The 24,507-nt window shown below is 65.6% G+C and overlaps 1 protein-coding gene across 1 annotated transcript in view; it reads left to right on the top strand.

The window, feature by feature from the left end:
• Nucleotides 1–6,577: 6,577 nt before the first annotated feature.
• Nucleotides 6,578–24,507, top strand: part of LOC115642625 (hydroperoxide isomerase ALOXE3-like) — a 36,278-nt gene continuing 18,348 nt past the window's right edge. Inside the window, exons 1-4 of the mRNA XM_030546267.1 lie at nucleotides 6,578–6,724; nucleotides 9,132–9,336; nucleotides 11,447–11,528; nucleotides 11,999–12,121. Of these exons, the coding sequence (XP_030402127.1) occupies nucleotides 6,578–6,724; nucleotides 9,132–9,336; nucleotides 11,447–11,528; nucleotides 11,999–12,121 (557 nt within the window). The remainder of the gene's footprint in view (nucleotides 6,725–9,131; nucleotides 9,337–11,446; nucleotides 11,529–11,998; nucleotides 12,122–24,507) is intronic.

Raw genomic sequence — 24,507 nt, 5'->3', positions numbered from 1 at the left:
TAAGCAACTTGTCCTGACTTGATACTCTCCGTCGGGGCCCTTCCAGAACCAGCATCGTTACAACATGGAAAACAGGGGCTAGTTTTTGACCGGCCTGGCTGGTTTCTCCACTTTCCTGCTTGTTCCCGGTCGAGAGACCTTGTTTGCCTCCCCCTGTCGCTGTGCCAATGGATTCCTGGAGGGTGGCGGCTGTTGGAAGGGGGTGGGTGGAGGGGGTCCCAGGATGCAATTGAGGGGGCCCTGGCATCTGTGCGCTGCCAACACTTTTCAAGGCCCTCTTCTTTCATTCCCTTCCTTGGTGCATCCTTCGGGTTTCTCTGGCGCTGGTCTCAGCTACTTTGCCAGCCTTACAGTCACCTCCCTCCCACCTCCGGTTGAAATGCAGCTGCTTCTGGGGGTGGGGTAATGGGGCCGTTTATACAGGGACCCCTCGCCCGGCGCTGAGATGCAGCCACCTCTGGGGCAGGGCGTTCGGTTACCCAGGGACCCCTCGCCCGGAGCAGAGATGCAGCCACCTCTGAGGCGGGGCGGCTGGTTATCCAGGGACCTCTCTCCCGGCGAGATGCAGCCACCTCTGGGGCAGGGCATTCGGTTACCCAGGGACCCCTCACCCGGAGCGGAGATGCAGCTACCTCTGGGGTGGGGCGGCTGGTTATCCAGGGACCTCTCTCCCGGCGCTGAGATCAGCCACCTCTGGGGCGGGGTGGCTGGTTACCCAGGGACCCCTCGCCCGGCGTGGAGATGCAGCCACCTCTGGGGCAGGGCGGCCGGTTATCCAGGGACCCCTCGCCCAGCGCTGAGATGCAGCCACCTCTGGGGCAGGGTGGCTGGTTATCCAGGGACCCCTCACCCGGCACGGAGATGCAGCCGCCTCTGGGGCGAGGCGGCCGGTTATCCAGGGACCCCTCACCCGGCACAGAGATGCAACCACCTCTGGGGCGAGGCGGCCGGTTATCCAGGGACCCCTCACCCGGCGCTGAGATGCAGCCATCTCTGAGGCGGGGCGCCTGGTTACTCAGGGACCCTGTGCCTGGCACTGAGATCCAGCCACCTCTGGGGTGGGGCGGCTGGTTACAGAAGGACCTCTCGCCCGGCACTGAGATGCAGCCACCTCTGGGGCGAGGCGGCCGGTTATCCAGGGACCCCTAACCCGACGCTGAGATGCAGCCACCTCTGGGGTGGGGCGGCTGGTTTTCCAGGGACCCCTCACCCAGCGCTGTGCAGCACCTGACGCCATGGGGGTCCTGATCTCAATTAGGGTCTGTGTAGCACCTGGCACAAGGGGGGGGACCTCCAGCTGCTACTGTAACACAAATAATTCATACGAATATCTGCCCCCATCCTGCCCCCTCAGCCATCGCTCAGGGCAGGATGAAGGCTTTACGGGTCGCTCTCTGCCCAGGGGCCCTGTTTGCATGTCTCTCAGGTGGTAACTCCCCATGGAAATACACTGACCACCAGGGGTCCCTGCTGCTCCATGGGGCAGGGGGGGGGGACACCTGGTGAATTACCCAAATTGGCCACCAGGGGTCACTGCTGGGAGATTGGAGAGAAAAATCCTTTCCCCTAATTGGCCAAAAGCTGCAGGGGATTGGGGGCGGGGGGGCAAGGCTAAGGTTTCAGAGGGGCAGAAGGGCAGGGAGGGGGTGCAGGGGGCTGGTGGGAGGGATGGGGAGCAGGCAGATGAGGAGCAGGAATGGGTGTAATGGGGTGAAGAGATAGGAAGTTGGGGAGCTGGGATGGGGTGCAGGGGAGCTTGGGGGAGGGATGGGGAGCAGGGGAGCTGGGTTGGGGTGCAGGGGAGCTGGGGGAGGGATGGGGAGCAGGGATGGGGTGCAGGCAGATGGGGAGCAGGGATGAGTGTAATGGGTTGAAGGGATAGGAGGTTGGGGAGCTGGGATGGGGCGCAGGGGAGCTGGGGGGAGGGATGGGGTGCAGGGAGCTGGGGGAGGGATGGGGTGCAGGCAGATGGGGAGCAGGGATGAGTGTAATGAGGTGAAGGGATAGAAGGTTGGGAAGCTGGGATGGGACGCTGGGGGGAGGGATGGGGTGCAGCGTGCAGGGGAGCTGGAAGGGATGGGGTGCAGGGGAGCTGGGATGGGGCGCAGAGGGCTGGGGGAGGGATGGGGTGCAGGGGAGCTGGGATGGGGAGCAGGTATGAGTGTAATGGGGTGAAGAGATAGAAGGTTGGAAAGCTGGAATGGGGTGCAGGGGATCTGGGGGGAGGGATGGGGAGCAGGGGAGCTGGGATGGGGTGCAGAGGGCTGGGGGAGGGATGGGGTGCAGGGTTCAGGGTGCAGGGGAGCTGGGATGGGGAGCAGGGATGAGTGTAATGGTGTGAAGGGATAGGAGATTGGGAGCAGGGATGGGGTTCAGGGTGCAGGGGAGCTGGGATGGGGCGCAGGGATGGGGTGCAGGCAGATGGGGAGCAGGGATGAGTGTAATGGGGTGAAGGGACAGGAGGTTGGGAGCAGGGATGGGGTTCAGGGTGCAGGGGAGCTGGGATGGGGAGCAGGGACGGGGTGCAAGCAGATGGGGAGCAGGGATGAGTGTAATGGGGTGAAGGGATAGGAGGCTGGGCGCAGGGATGGGGTTCAGGGTGCAGGGGAGCTGGGATGGGGTGCAGGCAGATGGGGAGCAGGGATGAGTGTAATGGGGTGAAGGGGCAGGAGGTTGGGAGCAGGGATGGGGCGCAGGGATGGGGTGCAGGCAGATGGGGAGCAGTGATGAGTGTAATGGGGTGAAGGGATAGGAGGTTGGGAGCAGGGATGGGGTTCAGGGGGTTAGGGGACAGGGACGGAGGGGCCGGGGAGGGGACACAGGGGACCAGGGCCGGAGGCACGGGGGCGTTGGGAGCACGGATACCATTTGATTCTCTAGCCAGGTGTTTATTCTGCACTCACGGCCGCAAACCTGAGCGGGTGCCAGCCAGCCCGAAGCCCGGTGACTCACCCCCGTCATGGGGTGTTTGTTCCCTGCCCCCTCCCTGGGGGGTGACGCTCATGCAGGGCGATGTCTTCTCCGGGTTTCTGCTTTTCATTAGGCCTCGCTGCCGTACCTGTTGCAAGGAAACGTGACCTGGAGGGAGTGGAAAGCCAGGGGGTGGTTTGTGATGGTCCTTAGCTCTTTTGGGGGGTTGTTCCCCGGTCTCCGATCGGCCCCACAGACTCTTTGGGACAGAGTCGCTGTGCGTGATCTTTGTCCTGGATTTTGAAATCCTCTGGTGGGTGTCCTGGCCCTGAGTGTCAGAGGAGGATAAAGACAGAGACGTTGAACGCGGGTTGACATTCAAGGCAGGACTAACCGAGGTTGGGTCAAGCTGGGACGGAGTCTCCCAGCCAACTGGAGATGGCAGAAGACCCTATTGCGACATGAGAACATAAAACTGGGTCAGCCCAATGTCTCTGATTGTGGCTGGTGTCAGGTGCTGCACGGGGAATGAACAGAACGGGGCAATTATTGAGTGATCCACCCCCTGTCAAACAGCGGCCAGGGACACCATCCTGGCTAATAGCCATTGACGGACCCATCCTCCGTGAATTTAGCCAGTTCTTTTTTGAACGCTGTTATAGCTTTGGCCTTCGTAACGTCCTCTGGCGAGGAGTTCCCCAGGTTGACAGTGCGTTGTGTGAAGAAACATTTCCTTTTGTTGCTACCTAGTCATTTCAGTGGGTCACCCCGGGTTCGTGTGTTAAGTGGAGGGCTCGGCAGCACTCCCTTATTCACGTTCTCCACCCCATTCAGGATTTGATAGACCTCGGACATGTCACCTCACCCGAGCGGCCAGGATCAGTGAGGAATCCCAGAGTGCTCCTGTAGGCTGCCGAACCAAACGTGGGTGGGGGACCTTCCAACCCATGGAGGCCGCCCCGCTAGCGTCCCCTCTGCCTTGCCCGGCTTCAGCATCGGCCGCTGTTCATCCAGGAGCCGATCTCCTCCAAGCCCTCTTGGGGGTGGTGGTCTGCGACCAAGGACAGCCAGAGCCGTGTGGGCTGGGCATGCCGGTTGGCATTCGAGCTACTGGTCGGACCCATTCCCCCCCACCGGCCACTTGTGGATGTCGGAAACGACCAGCGAGAGGATGGAGGTCCCCCATCGCTACTGGTTGAGGGTGTGTCCCCAGGACCTCCCCCCTTTTTAGCTCATTCCCCATGCCCCCTCCCACCCCCCTGCCGTCCCTCTCATGGCCAGCAGTGTTGGAGGTCCAGGCGAATGAGACCAGATGCCTGGTCTTCTGGTCCCATGGCTGCCATCCCTGCTTCCCAAACCCCATGCCCTGCTGCCCCCATCCGTAGCTACCCAACCCCCATCCCTGCTGCCCCCTCCCTGCTCTCCAAACCCCATCCCCACTGCTCCCACATCCCTGATACCCCCAATCCCCATCCCCGCTGCTCCCCATCCCGCTTCCCCAAACCCCAACCATGCACCCCCATCCCTGTCACCCCACCATGGCTACCCAACCCCCATCCCTTCTGTTCCCCCAGCCCTGCTCCCCAACCCCCTTCCCTGCTCCCCATCCCCTCTGTTCCCCCAGCCCTGCTGCCCCCATCCGTAGCTACCCAACCCCCATCCCTGCTGCCCCCCTCCCTGCTCTCCAAACCCCATCCCCACTGCTCCCACATCCCTGATACCCCCAACCCCCATCCTCGCTGCTCCCCAACCCCCATCCCTGCTCCGCAAACCCCATCCCTGTCACCTCACCATGGCTACCCAACCCCCATCCCTGCAGCTCCCCATCCCACCTCCCCATACCCCAACCCTGCTGCCCCAACCCTACTCCCCAGTCTCCATCAGCACCGCACCCCCATCCCTGCTCCACAGACCCTATCCCTGCTTCTCCCCAACCCCCAGCACCCCAACCTCTTTTTCCTTCTCCCCTGCTTCCCAGCCCCCAGCACCCCGTTCCTTCACCCTCCCAATCCATCCCTGCTCCCCAACCCTGTTCCCCAACCCACAGCACCCCCGTTCTTCTCCCCTGCTCCCCAAACCCCTGCAACCCATCCTTTCCCCTCCAAACCCATGCCTGCTCCCCAAACCCCTGCACCCCAACAACCCAATCCTGCTCCCCAAACCCAAGCACCCCAATCCTGCTCCTCAACCCCCTGCACCTCCTTCCTGCCCCCTCCAAACCCACCCCTGCAGCCCAACCCTGCTCCCCAAATCCAAGCACCCCAATCCTGCTTCTCAACCCCCAGCACCCCCTTTCTTCTCCCTCCCAATCCATCCCCGCTCCTCAAACCCCAGCACCCCATTCCTTCCCCCTCCAAACCCATCCCTGCTCCCCAAACCCCTCCACCCCCAACCCTGTTCCCCCACCCCCTGCACCCCCTTTCTTCTCCCCTGCTCCCCAACCCCCTGCACCCCGTTCCTTCCCCATCCAAACCCATGCCTGCTCCCCAAACCCCTGCAGCCCAACCCTGCACCCCAACCCCCATCAACCCAACCCTGCTCCCCAAATCCGGCCTTCTCTGGCACCAGCACTGGGCAGCCGCTCTGTTATTACAGACAGAAAGAAGCGTCTGTTTCTGGGGAGGGGCCAGAACTACCACCACCCCAGGACAGACGTGCAGCCACGTTGCACAGCTGGAAAGACCTGTCCTGCTCCGGTGACAAAGAAAGAAAGAGGGGTGGGGAGTAGAGGTGGGGTGCTGCAGGGAGTTGGGGAACAGGGGTGGAGCAGTGGGGATGGAGGTTGGGGAGCAGGGCTAGGGGAGCAGTGGGGATGGGAAAACAGAAGGGTTGGGAACAGGGATGGGGGAGCAAAGGGGATGGGCACTGGGGGCAGCAGGGATGGGGGAGCATGGGGGATGGGGATTGGGGAGCAGGGATGGGGGAGCAGAGGGGCTGGGCAGTGGGGATAGGGGTGGGGAGCAGGAATGGGGGAGCAGGGGATGGGGGCTGGGGAGCAGAGGGGGAGCAGTGGAGATGGGGTTTGGGGAGCAGGGATGGGGTTTGGGGAGCAGGGATGGTGGCAGCGGGGATGGGGTTTGGGGAGCAGGGATGGGGTTGGGGGCTGGGAGCAGGAATGGAGGATGGGGTCTGGGGAGATCGGGGCCCCCGTCGTGCCGGGCGCTGCCCAGACCCCCCTGACCGAGATCGGGGCCCCCGTCGTGCCGGGCGCTGCCCAGACCCCCCTGACCGAGATCGGGGCCCCCGTCGTGCCGGGCGCTGCCCAGACCCCCCTGACCGAGATCGGGGCCCCCGTCGTGCCAGGCCCAGACCCCAGCTGAGATCAGACCCCCCCTCCTTGCATGACTCTCTCGGCCCATCCCTCGGTCCGTGGCAGGCCCCATGCTCTGGAGCTCCCCCCGCCAGCTCTCTGGGCACGGCCATGGCCCGGCTGGCACCGCTGCCCTCTCTTCCCCGGCCAAGGCCCTCGTCACGGGTGCAACCAGGCGTGGGGTGGCGGGGAAGTGCCTGGGGGCCCTGCATTCCCCGCCTCTTCGGCTCACACTTGGCCTCCCTCCCAAGCCAGCTAGGGAATAAACAGAAGTCACCCGGCTGGCTTCGGCGGCACCGCCGAGACAGGCTCTCCGGACTGTCTGCCCCTCGGAGCCTGGCCCCCGACCCATCCCTGATGGCCGTCTACAAAGTCCAGGTGGCCACCGGCCGGGACTCACTGGCTGGCACTTTTGATACCATCTCCATCACCCTCGTGGGCAGCCACGGGGAAAGCCCCAAGCATGTGCTGGACGGATTCGGGTTTGACTTTCAGCCAGGATCAGTGAGTATTGGAGGGGGGTTCCTTCTGTGGGGGGGGGGCTCCATTCAGGAAGAAAGGAGCAATGGTTTGGGGGCCTGGCCGGGGCTCAGGACCCCTGGGTTCTATTCGTGGTTCTGCTCCAGAGGCCAGCGCTCGTGCCTCAGTTTCCCCATGGGTACAATGGGGGAGAATAACCCCTGTTTCTGGGTTTAGGCAGTGCTTGAATCCTCAGACGAGATGTGCTGGATCTCCCGTCTCTGTCGGAGCCTGGCTGACGCCGGGCCAGACTAGGATGACTCGCTCACATGCAGCGAAAGAGGATGGGGGTGGGAGGGGCAGCGGCCCTGACCACAGGGGAGGCAGGGCTGGGGTACCCTCATGCCAGCCCGACAGAGGGGGAGCCCCAGCCCTTCCCCCAGAGACCTGCCCCACATTGGGGGTGGGAGGACTGCAGCCTGGATGCTGGGGATTTCCACAGGGGTGCCAGCGGCTGCAGGGCTGAATGGTGCCAGGGCTCCACCCTCACCTGGTGCTGGGGCCTGGGCTCAGGACGGTCTCTCATTGTAGGTCTGGGCGGCGCCCGGCGCGACGGGGCCCCGATCTCAGCCAGGGTCTGGGCGGCGCCCGGCGTGACGGGGCCCCGATCTCGGCCGGGGTCTGGGCGGCGCCCGGTGCGACGGGGCCCCGATCTCAGCCGGGGTCTGGGCGGCGCCCGGTGCGACGGGGCCCCGATCTCAGCCGGGGTCTGGGCGGCGCCCGGTGCGACGGGGCCCCGATCTCGGCCGGGGTCTGTGCCTCCCAGCTGGGGCTGGCAGCTGTTCTGTGTCTCCACGAGGTGGTCCCAGACAGGGACAAGGGAGCAAAGGCTCGGGGTGGGCATGGGGCCAGGAACCTGGGAACAGGGGGTCGAGTGTGGGGCCCTGGGCACTGGGCCAGTGGCTGGGAAATGAGGCCGGCAGCTGGCACCCCAGCCCCGGGCTGGGGAGTGGAGGCCTGGGAGCCGGGCCAGAAGCCCCGCGTAAAACCTAGGGATGCTTTGCAGCGTCCCTCATGCCCCTAGTTCCCAGGCCTGTGCCCTGATCTCAGTCGCAGCATGTGCAGCGCCTGGCGCAATTATTTACACCCCTGGGGATCTGGTCAATAAACTCTGTAAGTGTTTGTGTCACTTGGATGAAATGGCCATGGGGGATGGGATTACAGGTCAGCAGGTCAAAGAGCTGGTCTCAACGGGGGCCAGACCCCGGCTGGTGTCAATGGGCATCTCTCCATTGGAGTCAATGGGGCCAGACCCCAGCAGGTGTCAATGGGCGTCTCTCCATTGGAGTCAATGGGGCCAGACCCCAGCAGGTGTCAATGGGTGTCTCTCCATTGGAGTCAATGGGGCCAAACCCCGGCTGGTGTCAATGGGCGTCTCTCCATTGGAGTCAATGGGGCCAGATCCCGGCTGGTGTCAATGGGTGTCTCTCCATTGGAGTCAATGGGGCCAGACCCCGGCTGGTGTCAATGGGTGTCTCTCCACTGGAGTCAATGGGGCCAGATCCCGGCTGCTGTCAATGGGCGTCTCTCCATTGGAGTCAATGGGGCCGGATCCCAGCCGATGTCAATGGGGCAGATCCCGGCTGCTGTCAATGGGCGTCTCTCCATTGGAGTCAATGGGGCCGGATCCCAGCCAATGTCAATGGGGCAGATCCCGGCTGCTGTCAATGGGCGTCTCCATTGGAGTCAATGGGGCCAGACCCCGGCTGGTGTCAATGGGCGTCTCTCCATTGGAGTCAATGGGGCCAAACCCCGGCTGGTGTCAATGGGCGTCTCTCCATTGGAGTCAATGGGGCCAAACCCCGGCTGGTGTCAATGGGCGTCTCTCCATTGGAGTCAATGGGGCCAGATCCCGGCTGGTGTCAATGGGCGTCTCCATTGGAGTCAATGGGGCCAGACCCCGGCTGGTGTCAATGGGCGTCTCTCCACTGGAGTCTATGGGGCCAGACCCCGGCTGGTGTCAATGGGCGTCTCTCCATTGGAGTCAATGGGGCCAGATCCCGGCCGGTGTCAATGGGCGTCTCTCCATTGAAATCAATGGGGCCAGATCCCGGCTGGTGTCAATGGGCATCTCTCCATTGGAGTCAATGGGGCCAGATCCCAGCCGATGTCAATGGGCGTCTCTCCATTGGAGTCCATGGGGCCGGATCCCGGCTGGAGTCAATGGGCGTCTCTCCATTGGAGTCAATGGGCCTAGATTCCAATTGGGTTCAATGAGGCTGAGGATCTGGCCCCGTCGATTGCAATGGAGAGACTCCCATGGGATCCAGCGATGGCAAAGAGGGAGCTGGACCCACAGCTCTACCTGTGCAACTCTCTCCTTCCCGATTGTCCAGTAACGCAGGCTCCGTGCACGGATCTCGAACCCCCTCCCATCCTCTGTCTCTGCCAGGTGCGGGAGTACAAGGTGCCCAGCAAGCGAGCCCTGGGGCCGATCCTGCTGATCCGGCTCCACAAGGAGCCCTATTCCTTCTTCCCCGAGAACATGTGGTACTGTAACACGGTCCGGGTGACGTCCCCCGAGGGCAACACCTACTGCTTCCCCTGCTACCGGTGGATTCAGGGCTACTGCACCGTGGAGCTGGCGGAAAGCACAGGTACGACCCCCTGAGGGTGCGCCAGGACTCCTGGGTTCTCTTCTGCCCTCCTGCTTCTCGGTGGCTCCTGGATCTCTCCCAGGCCCTGGTGCGAGCTGTCCCCGCCAGGAGAAACCCACTACCCAGTATATCTGGGGCCTGGTCTGCACCCAAGACATGTGGATGATTTTAAATCCAGGCAATTTACAGCTGGCTGGAGCTTGGCGTGAGAGGGGTCAGCCACCGAGCAGAGACGATTTTCTTTGTTTTGATGACAAGTGGGAAGGGAGGAAAGGTACCATAGCCATTAGCTCGCTCGCTGGATGCGCGTGGGGTGGAGGATGGCTGGCTGGCTAGATAGACGGGTGTGTATGGGGAAAGAACATAGGAACGGCCACGCTGGGTCAGATCAAAGGTCCATCTAGCCCAGTGTCCCGTCATCCGACGGCGACCAACGCCAGGCGCACCAGAGCGAATGAACAGAACAGGTAACCACCGAGCGATCCTTCCCTTAGATACATAGTTTGACTTAGTTGGGGACAGGGGCGGCATTAGGCATTTTGCCACCCCAAGCATGGCAGGCAGGCGGGAGGTCCCCACTCCCGTAAATTTGGCAGCAGCCTGCGGGAGGTCTGCCAAAGCCGCGGGACCAGCGGACCCTCCGCAGGCAAGCTGCCGAAGGCAGCCTGTCTGCCGTCCTCGCAGCGACCGGCAGAGCACCCCCCGTGGCTTGCCGCCCCAGGCACGCGCTTGGCGTGCTGGTGCCTGGAGCTGCCCCTGGTTGGAGATTGGTCCTGCTCTGAGCAGGGGGTTGGACTAGATACCTCCTGAGGTCCCTTCCAACCCTGATCTTCTATGATAGATAGATGGGTGTCTGGGGATGGATAGATAGATAAATGGGGGTGGATGGGGGCGGATAGATAGATAGAGGGGGTGGATGGGGGCGGATGGATAGATAGATAGAGGGGATGGATGGATGGGGCAGATGGATAGATAGATAGAGGGGGTGGATGGGGGCGGATAGATGGATGGGGGTGGGTGGATGGATGGGTGGATGGATGGATAGATAGATAGAGGGGGTGGATGGATGGGGTGGGTGGATAGATAGAGGGGGTGGATGGGGGCAGATGGATGGATGGGGCGGATGGATGGATAGATAGAGGGGGTGGATGGATGGGGCGGATGGATGGATGGATGGATAGATAGAGGGGGTGGATGGATGGGGCGGATGGATGGATGGATGGATAGATAGAGGGGGTGGATGGATGGGGCGGATGGATGGATGGATAGATAGAGGGGGTGGATGGATGGGGCGGATGGATGGATGGATAGATAGAGGGGGTGGATGGATGGGGCGGATGGATGGATGGATAGATAGAGGGGGTGGATGGATGGGGCGGATGGATGGATGGATAGATAGAGGGGGTGGATGGATGGGGCGGATGGATGGATGGATAGATAGAGGGGGTGGATAAATGGATGGGGGCGGATGGATGGATGGATAGATAGAGGGGGTGGATAAATGGATGGGGGCGGATGGATGGATGGATAGATAGAGGGGGTGGATAAATGGATGGGGGCGGATGGATGGATGGGGCGGATGGATAGATGGATGGGGGCGGATGGATGGATGGGGCGGATGGATGGATAGATAGAGGGGGTGGATGGATGGGGCGGATGGATGGATAGATAGAGGGGGTGGATGGATGGGGCGGATGGATGGATGGGGGCGGGTGGATGGATAGATAGAGGGGGTGGATGGATGGGGCGGATGGATGGATAGATAGAGGGGGTGGATGGGGGCGGATGGATAGATGGATGGGGGCGGATAGATGGATGGGGTGATGGGGACGGATGGATGGATGGGCGGATAGATAGATGGGTATCTATGGGGATAGATGGAGGGATCCCCACGTGTGGGGTTGTGGGGAGAAGTGCACCGGGGAGAAGAACGTCGGAGGCTGGGCCCAGGGGGTGTACGGGGATAGGGAGAGCGAGAAGCGGGGTGTATGGGGTTAGACAGTCAGCTAGAAGACTGGCACCAAGGAGCCCTGGAGGTTTAGAGGCTCTGGGACACGTCCCCCACTCCAGGCTGTGGTCAGATTTCCTAGTCTCTCTCCCCTCTCTGCAGCCCAGACCCCCTGTGACAACTCCCACCACCTGCTCCAGAAGCACCGTCGTGAGGAGCTGGTGCTGCAGCAGGAAAGATATAGGTGAGTCGAGGCGGGGGATATTAAGGGCAGTTCCCCCCCGCCCTCCCGCAGAGCAATGGGTTCAGGCTCCCTGCAAACTCTGGCAGTGTCGCTGTGTCGGTTACGGCTGGGTCATGCTTTAAAGCCTTTCTGTGCAGCCCCAAGGGCTAGACACGAATGAAGCTTTTTTTAAAAAGACCCTCAGGCTGAGTTTCTGTTGCAATCAACTAAATCCAGGGGGCGGGACGGGGTCTGGGGGATGAGCCAGGAGGGCCGAGATGGAGCGGTCAGTCCCTGCTGTCCTAGTTAAGGCCCAGGTGCGGTGCGGCCCTGGAGTGGGGGAGTCAGGATCTCTGGGTTCTGCCAGGGCTTGCTGCCCCTGCTCCGTGCCTCAGTTTCCCCACCTATAAAACGGGGATAATGATGCCCGACTCTTTGCTAACGACAGGAGCCAGAGAGGCTTGTTGTTAACCGCCTCTTCCCTGGGACAGGTGGAAGGAGTACAGCCCTGGCGTCCCCTGGTGTGCCGATATCGACAGCGCCATGACTGCCGAGGCTGACCTCCAGTACTCGCACCCCAAGGCCTCCGCTTTCTTCGGGCGCGGCTCGTCGGCGTAAGTGGCGGGGCCAAAAGTCCACCTCCTAGGCCGGCGGCCCAGCTCCCCCGAGGGATTGAGGTGCCTAAATCCCATGGGAAGGAAGGGGAGTTAGGCGCCTATATATCCTTCACAGGGGTTGACCTTTTGTGTCTGTCGTTAGCAGATCCAGAAATGATTTCCTTAGCCGGACCTCTGCCCCACCCTCCAACCTGATTCTCTCTCCCCTCATCCACCCCTCTCTCCATCCACCCCCTCAACTATCTCCCGCCATCCACCCCCCCGCCTCCATCCACCCCCTCATCTATCTCCCGCCATCCACCCCCCCCCCCGCCTCCATCCACCTCTCTCTGCATCCACCCCCTCACTATCTCTCGCCATCCACCCCCTCTCTCAGCCTCCATCCACCCCTCTCTCCACCCCCCCCATCTATCTATCTCCCGCCATCCACCCCCCCTGCCTCCATCCACCCCTCTCTCCATCCACCCCACGACAGAGGGTGTGTAAGGGGGGTGGACAGACAGAGGGTGTGTATGGGGTCAGAGGGGTGTGAAAGGGGGGACAGACAGAGGTTGTGAATGGGATCAGAGGGGTGTGAGGGGGTGGACAGACAGAGGGTGTGTATGGGGTCAGAGGGGTGTGAAGGGGACAGAGGGTGTGTATGGGGTCAGAGGGGTGTGAAGGGGACAGAGGGTGTGTATGGGGTCAGAGGGGTGTGAAGGGGACAGAGGGTGTGTATGGGATTAGAGGGGTGTGAAGGGGGACAGGGTGTGTATAGGGTCAGAAGGGTGTGGGGGGCTGGACAGACTGAGGGTGTGTATGGGGTCAGAGGGGTATGAGGGGCTGGACAGACTGAGGGTGTGTATGGGGTCAGAGGGGTATGAGGGGCTGGACAGACTGAGGGTGTGTATGGGGTATGAGGGGGTGGACAGACTGAGGGTGTGTATGGGGTCAGAGGGATGTGAGGGGCTGGACAGACAAAGGGTGTGTATGGGGTCAGAGGAGCATGAAAGAGGGACTGATGGAGGGGTGTCTATGAGCTCAGAGGGATGTGAGGGGGCAGACAGAGGGTGTGTATGGGGTCAGAGGGGTGTGAAAGGGGGGACCGATGGAGGGGTGTGTATGGGTCAAAGAAGAGTGAGGGGGTCAGACAGAGGGGTGTGCATGGGGTCAGAGGAGGCAGAGGGTGTGCAGGGGATGGACAGATGGGGCGTGAAGCGGGCAGAGGGGTGTGAGGGGCACAGGGTGTGCAGGGGGATGGACAGATGGGGCGTGAAGCGGGCAGAGGGGTGTGCGGGGCACAGGGTGTGCAGGGGGATGGACAGACGGGGCGTGAAGCGGGCAGAGGGGTGTGCGGGGCACAGGGTGTGCAGGGGGATGGACAGACGGGGCGTGAAGCGGGCAGAGGGGTGTGAGGGGCACAGGGTGTGCAGGGGATGGACAGACGGGGCGTGAAGCGGGCAGAGGGGTGTGAGGGGCACAGCGTGTGCAGGGGATGGACAGACGGGCGTGAAGCGGGCAGAGGGGTGTGAGGGGCACAGGGTGAGCAGGGGATGGACAGACGGGCGTGAAGCGGGCAGAGGGGTGTGAGGGGCACAGGGTGAGCAGGGGATGGACAGACGGGGCGTGAAGCGGGCAGAGGGGTGTGAGGGGCACAGGGTGTGCAGGGGATGGACAGACGGGGCGTGAAGCGGGCAGAGGGGTGTGAGGGGCACAGGGTGTGCCGGGGATGGACAGACGGGGCGTGAAGCGGGCAGAGGGGTGTGAGGGGCACAGGGTGTGCAGGGGATGGACAGACGGGGCGTGAAGCGGGAAGAGGGGTGTGAGGGGCACAGGGTGAGCAGGGGATGGACAGATGGGCGTGAAGCGGGCAGAGGGGTGTGAGGGGCACAGGGTGTGCAGGGGGATGGACAGACGGGGCGTGAAGCGGGCAGAGGGGTGTGAGGGGCACAGGGTGTGCAGGGGATGGACAGACGGGGCGTGAAGCGGGCAGAGGGGTGTGCGGGGAACAGGGTGTGCCGGGGATGGACAGATGGGGCGTGAAGCGGGCAGAGGGGTGTGCGGGGCACAGGGTGTGCCGGGGATGGACAGACGGGGCGTGAAGCGGGCAGAGGGGTGTGAGGGGCACAGGGTGTGCAGGGGATGGACAGACGGGGCGTGAAGCGGGCAGAGGGGTGTGAGGGGCACAGGGTGTGCAGGGGATGGACAGACGGGGCGTGAAGCGGGCAGAGGGGTGTGAGGGGCACAGGGTGAGCAGGGGGATGGACAGACGGGCGTGAAGCGGGCAGAGGGGTGTGAGGGGCACAGGGTGTGCAGGGGGACGGACAGACGGGGCGTGAAGCGGGCAGAGGGGTGTGAGGGGCACAGGGTGTGCAGGGGGATGGACAGACGGGGCGTGAAGCGGGCAGAGGGGTGTGAGGGGCACAGGGAGTGCAGGGGGATGGACAGACGGGGCGTGAAGCGGGCAGAGGGGTGTGAGGGGCACAGGGTGTACAGGGGATGGACAGACGGGGCGTGAAGCGGGCAGAGGGGTGTGAGGGGCACAGGGTGTGCAGGGGATGGACAGACGGGGCGTGAAGCGGGCAGAGGGGTGTGAGGGGCACAGGGTGAGCAGGGGATGGACAGACGGGCGTGAAGCGGGCAGAGGGGTGTGAGGGGCACAGGGTGAGCAGGGGATGGACAGACGGGGCGTGAAGCGGGCAGAGGGGTGTGAGGGGCACAGGGTGTGCAGGGGATGGACAGACGGGGCGTGAAGCGGGCAGAGGGGTGTGAGGGGCACAGGGTGTGCCGGGGATGGACAGACGGGGCGTGAAGCGGGCAGAGGGGTGTGAGGGGCACAGGGTGTGCAGGGGATGGACAGACGGGGCGTGAAGCGGGCAGAGGGGTGTGAGGGGCACAGGGTGAGCAGGGGATGGACAGATGGGCGTGAAGCGGGCAGAGGGGTGTGAGGGGCACAGGGTGTGCAGGGGGATGGACAGACGGGGCGTGAAGCGGGCAGAGGGGTGTGAGGGGCACAGGGTGTGCAGGGGATGGACAGACGGGGCGTGAAGCGGGCAGAGGGGTGTGAGGGGCACAGGGTGTGCAGGGGATGGACAGACGGGGCGTGAAGCGGGCAGAGGGGTGTGAGGGGCACAGGGTGTGCCGGGGATGGACAGACGGGGCGTGAAGCGGGCAGAGGGGTGTGAGGGGCACAGCGTGTGCAGGGGATGGACAGACGGGCGTGAAGCGGGCAGAGGGGTGTGAGGGGCACAGGGTGAGCAGGGGATGGACAGACGGGCGTGAAGCGGGCAGAGGGGTGTGAGGGGCACAGGGTGAGCAGGGGATGGACAGACGGGCGTGAAGCGGGCAGAGGGGTGTGAGGGGCACAGGGTGAGCAGGGGATGGACAGACGGGGCGTGAAGCGGGCAGAGGGGTGTGAGGGGCACAGGGTGTGCAGGGGATGGACAGACGGGGCGTGAAGCGGGCAGAGGGGTGTGAGGGGCACAGGGTGTGCCGGGGATGGACAGACGGGCGTGAAGCGGGCAGAGGGGTGTGAGGGGCACAGGGTGTGCAGGGGATGGACAGACGGGGCGTGAAGCGGGCAGAGGGGTGTGAGGGGCACAGGGTGAGCAGGGGATGGACAGATGGGCGTGAAGCGGGCAGAGGGGTGTGAGGGGCACAGGGTGTGCAGGGGGATGGACAGACGGGGCGTGAAGCGGGCAGAGGGGTGTGAGGGGCACAGGGTGTGCAGGGGATGGACAGACGGGGCGTGAAGCGGGCAGAGGGGTGTGAGGGGCACAGGGTGTGCAGGGGATGGACAGACGGGGCGTGAAGCGGGCAGAGGGGTGTGAGGGGCACAGGGTGAGCAGGGGATGGACAGATGGGCGTGAAGCGGGCAGAGGGGTGTGAGGGGCACAGGGTGTGCAGGGGGATGGACAGACGGGGCGTGAAGCGGGCAGAGGGGTGTGAGGGGCACAGGGTGTGCAGGGGATGGACAGACGGGGCGTGAAGCGGGCAGAGGGGTGTGCGGGGAACAGGGTGTGCCGGGGATGGACAGATGGGGCGTGAAGCGGGCAGAGGGGTGTGCGGGGCACAGGGTGTGCCGGGGATGGACAGACGGGGCGTGAAGCGGGCAGAGGGGTGTGAGGGGCACAGGGTGTGCAGGGGATGGACAGACGGGGCGTGAAGCGGGCAGAGGGGTGTGAGGGGCACAGGGTGTGCAGGGGATGGACAGACGGGGCGTGAAGCGGGCAGAGGGGTGTGAGGGGCACAGGGTGAGCAGGGGGATGGACAGACGGGCGTGAAGCGGGCAGAGGGGTGTGAGGGGCACAGGGTGTGCAGGGGGACGGACAGACGGGGCGTGAAGCGGGCAGAGGGGTGTGAGGGGCACAGGGTGTGCAGGGGGATGGACAGACGGGGCGTGAAGCGGGCAGAGGGGTGTGAGGGGCACAGGGAGTGCAGGGGGATGGACAGACGGGGCGTGAAGCGGGCAGAGGGGTGTGAGGGGCACAGGGTGTACAGGGGATGGACAGACGGGGCGTGAAGCGGGCAGAGGGGTGTGAGGGGCACAGGGTGTGCAGGGGATGGACAGACGGGGCGTGAAGCGGGCAGAGGGGTGTGAGGGGCACAGGGTGAGCAGGGGATGGACAGACGGGCGTGAAGCGGGCAGAGGGGTGTGAGGGGCACAGGGTGAGCAGGGGATGGACAGACGGGGCGTGAAGCGGGCAGAGGGGTGTGAGGGGCACAGGGTGTGCAGGGGATGGACAGACGGGGCGTGAAGCGGGCAGAGGGGTGTGAGGGGCACAGGGTGTGCCGGGGATGGACAGACGGGGCGTGAAGCGGGCAGAGGGGTTTGAGGGGCACAGGGTGTGCAGGGGATGGACAGACGGGCGTGAAGCGGGCAGAGGGGTGTGAGGGGCACAGGGTGAGCAGGGGATGGACAGATGGGCGTGAAGCGGGCAGAGGGGTGTGAGGGGCACAGGGTGTGCAGGGGATGGACAGACGGGGCGTGAAGCGGGCAGAGGGGTGTGAGGGGCACAGGGGTGTGCAGGGGATGGACAGACGGGGCGTGAAGCGGGCAGAGGGGTGTGAGGGGCACAGGGTGTGCAGGGGATGGACAGACGGGGCGTGAAGCGGGCAGAGGGGTGTGAGGGGCACAGGGTGTGCCGGGGATGGACAGACGGGGCGTGAAGCGGGCAGAGGGGTGTGAGGGGCACAGGGTGTGCAGGGGATGGACAGACGGGCGTGAAGCGGGCAGAGGGGTGTGAGGGGCACAGGGTGAGCAGGGGATGGACAGACGGGCGTGAAGCGGGCAGAGGGGTGTGAGGGGCACAGGGTGAGCAGGGGATGGACAGACGGGGCGTGAAGCGGGCAGAGGGGTGTGAGGGGCACAGGGTGTGCAGGGGATGGACAGACGGGGCGTGAAGCGGGCAGAGGGGTGTGAGGGGCACAGGGTGTGCGGGGATGGACAGACGGGGCGTGAAGCGGGCAGAGGGGTGTGAGGGGCACAGGGTGTGCAGGGGATGGACAGACGGGGCGTGAAGCGGGCAGAGGGGTGTGAGGGGCACAGGGTGAGCAGGGGATGGACAGATGGGCGTGAAGCGGGCAGAGGGGTGTGAGGGGCACAGGGTGTGCAGGGGGATGGACAGACGGGGCGTGAAGCGGGCAGAGGGGTGTGAGGGGCACAGGGTGTGCAGGGGATGGACAGACGGGGCGTGAAGCGGGCAGAGGGGTGTGAGGGGCACAGGGTGTGCAGGGGATGGACAGACGGGGCGTGAAGCGGGCAGAGGGGTGTGCGGGGCACAGGGTGTGCCGGGGATGGACAGACGGGGCGTGAAGCGGGCAGAGGGGTGTGAGGGGCACAGGGTGTGCCGGGGATGGACAGACGGGGCGTGAAGCGGGCAGAGGGGTGTGAGGGGCACAGGGTGTGCAGGGGATGGACAGACGGGGGTGAAGCGGGCAGAGGGGTGTGCGGGGCACAGGGTGTGCCGGGGATGGACAGACGGGGCGTGAAGCGGGCAGAGGGGTGTGCGGGGGAACAGGGTGTGCCGGGGATGGACAGACGGGGCGTGAAGCGGGCAGAGGGGTGTGAGGGGCACAGGGTGTGCAGGGGATGGACAGACGGGGCGTGAAGCGGGCAGAGGGGTGTGAGGGGCACAGGGTGTGCAGGGGATGGACAGACGGGGCGTGAAGCGGGCAGAGGGGTGTGAGGGGCACAGGGTGAGCAGGGGGATGGACAGACGGGCGTGAAGCGGGCAGAGGGGTGTGAGGGGCACAGGGTGTGCAGGGGGACGGACAGACGGGGCGTGAAGCGGGCAGAGGGGTGTGAGGGGCACAGGGTGTGCAGGGGGATGGACAGACGGGGCGTGAAGCGGGCAGAGGGGTGTGAGGGGCACAGGGAGTGCAGGGGGATGGACAGACGGGGCGTGAAGCGGGCAGAGGAATGTGAGGGGCACAGGGTGTGCAGGGGATGGACAGACGGGGCGTGAAGCGGGCAGAGGGGTGTGAGGGGCACAGGGAGTGCAGGGGGATGGACAGACGGGGCGTGAAGCGGGCAGAGGGGTGTGAGGGGCACAGGGTGTACAGGGGATGGACAGACGGGGCGTGAAGCGGGCAGAGGGGTGTGAGGGGCACAGGGTGTGCAGGGGATGGACAGACGGGGCGTGAAGCGGGCAGAGGGGTGTGAGGGGCACAGGGTGTGCAGGGGATGGACAGACGGGGCGTGAAGCGGGCAGAGGGGTGTGAGGGGCACAGGGTGAGCAGGGGATGGACAGACGGGCGTGAAGCGGGCAGAGGGGTGTGAGGGGCACAGGGTGTGCAGGGGGACGGACAGACGGGGCGTGAAGCGGGCAGAGGGGTGTGAGGGGCACAGGGTGTGCAGGGGGATGGACAGACGGGGCGTGAAGCGGGCAGAGGGGTGTGAGGGGCACAGGGTGTGCAGGGGATGGACAGACGGGGCGTGAAGCGGGCAGAGGGGTGTGAGGGGCACAGGGGGTGCAGGGGATGGACAGACGGGGTGTGAAGCGGGCAGAGGGGTGTGAGGGGCACGGTGAGCAGGGGGATGGACAGACGGGCGTGAAGCGGGCAGAGGGGTGTGAGGGGCACAGGGTGAGCAGGGGGATGGACAGACGGGGCGTGAGGGGCAGAGGGGTGTGAGGGGCACAGGGTGTGCAGGGGATGGACAGACGGGGCGTGAAGCGGGCAGAGGGGTGTGAGGGGCACAGGGTGTGCAGGGGGATGGACAGACGGGGCGTGAAGCGGGCAGGGGGTGTGAGGGGCACAGGGTGTGCAGGGGATGGACAGACGGGGCGTGAAGCGGGCAGAGGGGTGTGAGGGGCACAGGGTGTGCAGGGGATGGACAGACGGGCGTGAAGCGGGCAGAGGGGTGTGAGGGGCACAGCGTGTGCAGGGGATGGACAGACGGGGGTGAAGCGGGCAGAGGGGTGTGAAGGGCACAGGGTGAGCAGGGGGATGGACAGACGGGGCGTGAAGCGGGCAGAGGGGTGTGAGGGGCACAGGGTGTGCAGGGGACGGACAGACGGGGCGTGAAGCGGGCAGAGGGGTGTGAGGGGCACAGGGTGTGCAGGGGATGGACAGACGGGGCGTGAAGCGGGCAGAGGGGTGTGAGGGGCACAGGGTGTGCAGGGGGATGGACAGATGGGCGTGAAGCGGGCAGAGGGGTGTGAGGGGCACAGGGTGTGCAGGGGGATGGACAGACGGGGCGTGAAGCGGGCAGAGGGGTGTGAGGGGCACAGGGTGTGCAGGGGATGGACAGACGGGGCGTGAAGCGGGCAGAGGGTGTGAGGGGCACAGGGTGTGCAGGGGATGGACAGATGGGCGTGAAGCGGGAAGAGGGGTGTGAGGGGCACAGGGTGTGCAGGAGATGGACAGACGGGGCGTGAAGCGGGCAGAGGGGTGTGAGGGGCACAGGGTGTGCAGGGGATGGACAGACGGGGCGTGAAGCGGGCAGAGGGGTGTGAGGGGCACAGGGTGAGCAGGGGATGGACAGACAGGGCGTGAAGCGGGCAGAGGGGTGTGAGGGGAACAGGGTGTGCAGGGGGATGGACAGACGGTGTGAAGCGGGCAGAGGAGTGTGAGGGGCACAGGGTGTGCAGGGGATGGACAGACGGGGCGTGAAGCGGGCAGAGGGGTGTGAGGGGCACAGGGTGAGCAGGGGATGGACAGACGGGGCGTGAAGCGGGCAGAGGGGTGTGAGGGGCACAGAGTGAGCAGGGGGATGGACAGAGGGGCGTGAAGCGGGCAGAGGGGTGTGAGGGGCACAGAGTGAGCAGGGGGATGGACAGAGGGGCGTGAAGCGGGCAGAGGGGTGTGAGGGGCACAGAGTGAGCAGGGGGATGGACAGAGGGGCGTGAAGCGGGCAGAGGGGTGTGAGGGGCACAGGGTGTGCAGGGGATGGACAGACGGGGCGTGAAGCGGGCAGAGGGGTGTCTGGGGCACAGGGTGTGCAGGGGATGGACAGACAGGGCGTGAAGCGGGCAGAGGGGTGTGAGGGGCACAGGGTGTGCAGGGGGATGGACAGACGGGGCGTGAAGCGGGCAGAGGGGTGTGAGGGGCACAGGGGGTGCAGGGGATGGACAGACGGGGCGTGAAGCGGGCAGAGGGGTGTGAGGGGCACAGGGTGTGCAGGGGATGGACAGACGGGGCGTGAAGCGGGCAGAGGGGTGTCTGGGGCACAGGGTGTTGCTGGGGATGGACAGACGGGGCGTGAAGCGGGCAGAGGGGTGTGAGGGGCACAGGTTGTGCAGGGGATGGACAGACGGGGCGTGAAGCGGGCAGAGGGGTGTGAGGGGCACAGGGTGTGCAGGGGATGGACAGACGGGGCGTGAAGCGGGCAGAGGGGTGTGAGGGGCACAGGGTGTGCAGGGGGATGGACAGACGGGGCGTGAAGCGGGCAGAGGGGTGTGAGGGGCACAGGGTGTGCAGGGGATGGACAGACGGGGCGTGAAGCGGGCAGAGGGGTGTGAGGGGCACAGGGTGTGCAGGGGATGGACAGACGGGGCGTGAAGCGGGCAGAGGGGTGTGAGGGGCACATGGTGTGCAGGGGATGGACAGACGGGGCGTGAAGCGGGCAGAGGGGTGTGAGGGGCACAGGGTGTGCAGGGGATGGACAGACGGGGCGTGAAGCGGGCAGAGGGGTGTGAGGGGCACAGGGTGTGCAGGGGATGGACAGACGGGGCGTGAAGCGGGCAGAGGGGTGTGAGGGGCACAGGGTGAGCAGGGGATGGACAGACGGGGCGTGAAGCGGGCAGAGGGGTGTGAGGGCACAGGGTGTGCAGGGGATGGACAGACTGGGAAGTGAAGCGGGCAGAGGGGTGTGAGGGGCACAGGGTGTGCAGGGGATGGACAGACGGGGCGTGAAGCGGGCAGAGGGGTGTGAGGGGCACAGGGTGTGCAGGGGGATGGACAGACGGGGCGTGAAGCGGGCAGAGGGGTGTGAGGGGCACAGGGTGTGCAGGGGATGGACAGACGGGGCGTGAAGCGGGCAGAGGGGTGTGAGGGGCACAGGGTGTGCAGGGGGATGGACAGACGGGGCGTGAAGCGGGCAGAGGGGTGTGAGGGGCACAGGGTGTGCAGGGGATGGACAGACGGGGCGTGAAGCGGGCAGAGGGGTGTGAGGGGCACAGGGTGTGCAGGGGATGGACAGACGGGGCGTGAAGCGGGCAGAGGGGTGTGAGGGGCACAGGGTGTGCAGGGGATGCACAGACGGGCGTGAAGCAGGCAGAGGGGTGTGAGGGGCACAGGGTGTGCAGGGGGACGGACAGACGGGGCGTGAAGCGGGCAGAGGGGTGTGAGGGGCACAGGGTGTGCAGGGGGATGGACAGACGGGGCGTGAAGCGGGCAGAGGGGTGTGAGGGGCACAGGGTGTGCAGGGGGATGGACAGACGGGGCGTGAAGCGGGCAGAGGGGTGTGCGGGGCACAGGGTGTGCCGGGGATGGACAGACGGGCGTGAAGCGGGCAGAGGGGTGTGAGGGGCACAGGGTGTGCAGGGGATGGACAGACGGGGCGTGAAGCGGGCAGAGGGGTGTGAGGGGCACAGGGTGTGCAGGGGATGGACAGACGGGGCGTGAAGCGGGCAGAGGGGTGTGAGGGGCACAGGGTGTGCAGGGGGATGGACAGACGGGGCGTGAAGCGGGCAGAGGGGTGTGAGGGGCACAGGGTGTGCAGGGGGATGGACAGACGGGGCGTGAAGCGGGCAGAGGGGTGTGAGGGGCACAGGGTGAGCAGGGGATGGACAGACTGGGCGTGAAGCGGGCAGAGGGGTGTGAGGGGCACAGGGTGAGCAGGGGGATGGACAGACGGGGCGTGAAGCGGGCAGAGGGGTGTGCGGGGCACAGGGTGGTGTAGGGGGATGGACAGACGGGGCGTGAAGCGGGCAGAGGGGTGTGAGGGGCACAGGGTGTGCCGGGGATGGACAGACGGGCGTGAAGCGGGCAGAGGAGTGTGAGGGGCACAGGGTGTGCAGGGGATGGACAGACGGGGGTGAAGCGGGCAGAGGAGTGTGAGGGGCACAGGGTGTGCAGGGGGATGGACAGACGGGGCGTGAAGTGGGCAGAGGGGTGTGAGGGGCACAGGGTGTGCAGGGGGATGGACAGACGGGGCGTGAAGCGGGCAGAGGGGTGTGCGGGGCACAGGGTGTGCAGGGGGATGGACAGACGGGGCGTGAAGCGGGCAGAGGGGTGTCTGGGGCACAGGGTGTGCAGGGGATGGACAGACGGGGCGTGAAGCGGGCAGAGGGGTGTGCGGGGCACAGGGTGTGCAGGGGGATGGACAGACGGGGCGTGAAGCGGGCAGAGGGGTGTGCTGGGCACAGGGTGTGCAGGGGATGGACAGACGGGGCGTGAAGCGGGCAGAGGGGTGTGAGGGCACAGGGTGTGCAGGGGATGGACAGACGGGGCGTGAAGCGGGCAGAGGGGTGTGAGGGGCACAGGATGAGCAGGGGGATGGACAGACGGGGCGTGAAGCGGGCAGAGGGGTGTGAGGGGCACAGGGTGTGCAGGGGATGGACAGACGGGGGTGAAGCGGGCAGAGGGGTGTGAGGGGCACAGGGTGTGCAGGGGATGGACAGACGGGGCGTGAAGCGGGCAGAGGGGTGTGAGGGGCACAGGGTGTGCAGGGGATGGACAGACGGGGCGTGAAGCAGGCAGAGGGGTGTGAGGGGCACAGGGTGAGCAGGGGGATGGACAGACGGGGCGTGAAGCGGGCAGAGGGGTGTGAGGGGCACAGGGTGTGCAGGGGATGGACAGACGGGGCGTGAAGCGGGCAGAGGGGTGTGAGGGGCACAGGGGGTGCAGTGGATGGGCAGACGGGGCGTGAAGCGGGCAGAGGGGTGTGAGGGGCACAGGGTGAGCAGGGGGATGGACAGACGGGGCGTGAAGCGGGCAGAGGGGTGTGAGGGGCACAGGGTGTGCAGGGGGATGGACAGACGGGGCGTGAAGCGGGCAGAGGGGTGTGAGGGGCACAGGGTGTGCAGGGGATGGACAGACGGGGCGTGAAGCGGGCAGAGGGGTGTGAGGGGCACAGGGTGTGCAGGGGATGGACAGACGGGGCGTGAAGCGGGCAGAGGGGTGTGAGGGGCACAGGGTGTGCAGGGGATGGACAGACGGGGCGTAAAGCGGGCAGAGGGGTGTGAGGGGCACAGGGTGAGCAGGGGGATGGACAGACGGGGCGTGAAGCGAGCAGAGGGGTGTGAGGGGCACAGGGTGTGCAGGGGATGGACAGACGGGGCGTGAAGCGGGCAGAGGGGTGTGAGGGGCACAGGGTGTGCAGGGGATGGACAGACGGGGCGTGAAGCGGGCAGAGGGGTGTGAGGGGCACAGGGTGTGCAGGGGATGGACAGACGGGGCGTGAAGCGGGCAGAGGGGTGTGAGGGGCACAGCGTGTGCAGGGGATGGACAGACGGGGCGTGAAGCGGGCAGAGGGGTGTGAGGGGCACAGGGTGAGCAGGGGATGGACAGACGGGCGTGAAGCGGGCAGAGGGGTGTGAGGGGCACAGGGTGAGCAGGGGGATGGACAGACGGGACGTGAAGCGGGCAGAGGGGTGTGAGGGGCACAGGGTGTGCAGGGGATGGACAGACGGGGCGTGAAGCGGGCAGAGGGGTGTGAGGGGCACAGGGTGTGCAGGGGGTGGACAGACGGGGCGTGAAGCGGGCAGAGGGGTGTGAGGGGCACAGGGTGTGCAGGGGATGGACAGACGGGGCGTGAAGCGGGCAGAGGGGTGTGAGGGGCACAGGGTGTGCAGGGGGATGGACAGACGGGGCGTGAAGCGGGCAGAGGGGTGTGAGGGGCACAGGGTGTGCAGGGGGATGGACAGACGGGGCGTGAAGCGGGCAGAGGGGTGTGAGGGGCACAGGGTGTGCAGGGGATGGACAGACGGGGCGTGAAGCGGGCAGAGGGGTGTGAGGGG

The sequence above is a fragment of the Gopherus evgoodei genome, unplaced genomic scaffold, assembly GCF_007399415.2.
Source record: "Gopherus evgoodei ecotype Sinaloan lineage unplaced genomic scaffold, rGopEvg1_v1.p scaffold_43_arrow_ctg1, whole genome shotgun sequence".
NCBI classification, from domain to species: Eukaryota; Metazoa; Chordata; order Testudines; family Testudinidae; genus Gopherus; species Gopherus evgoodei.
This window is presented reverse-complemented; position numbering and strand designations above follow the sequence as displayed.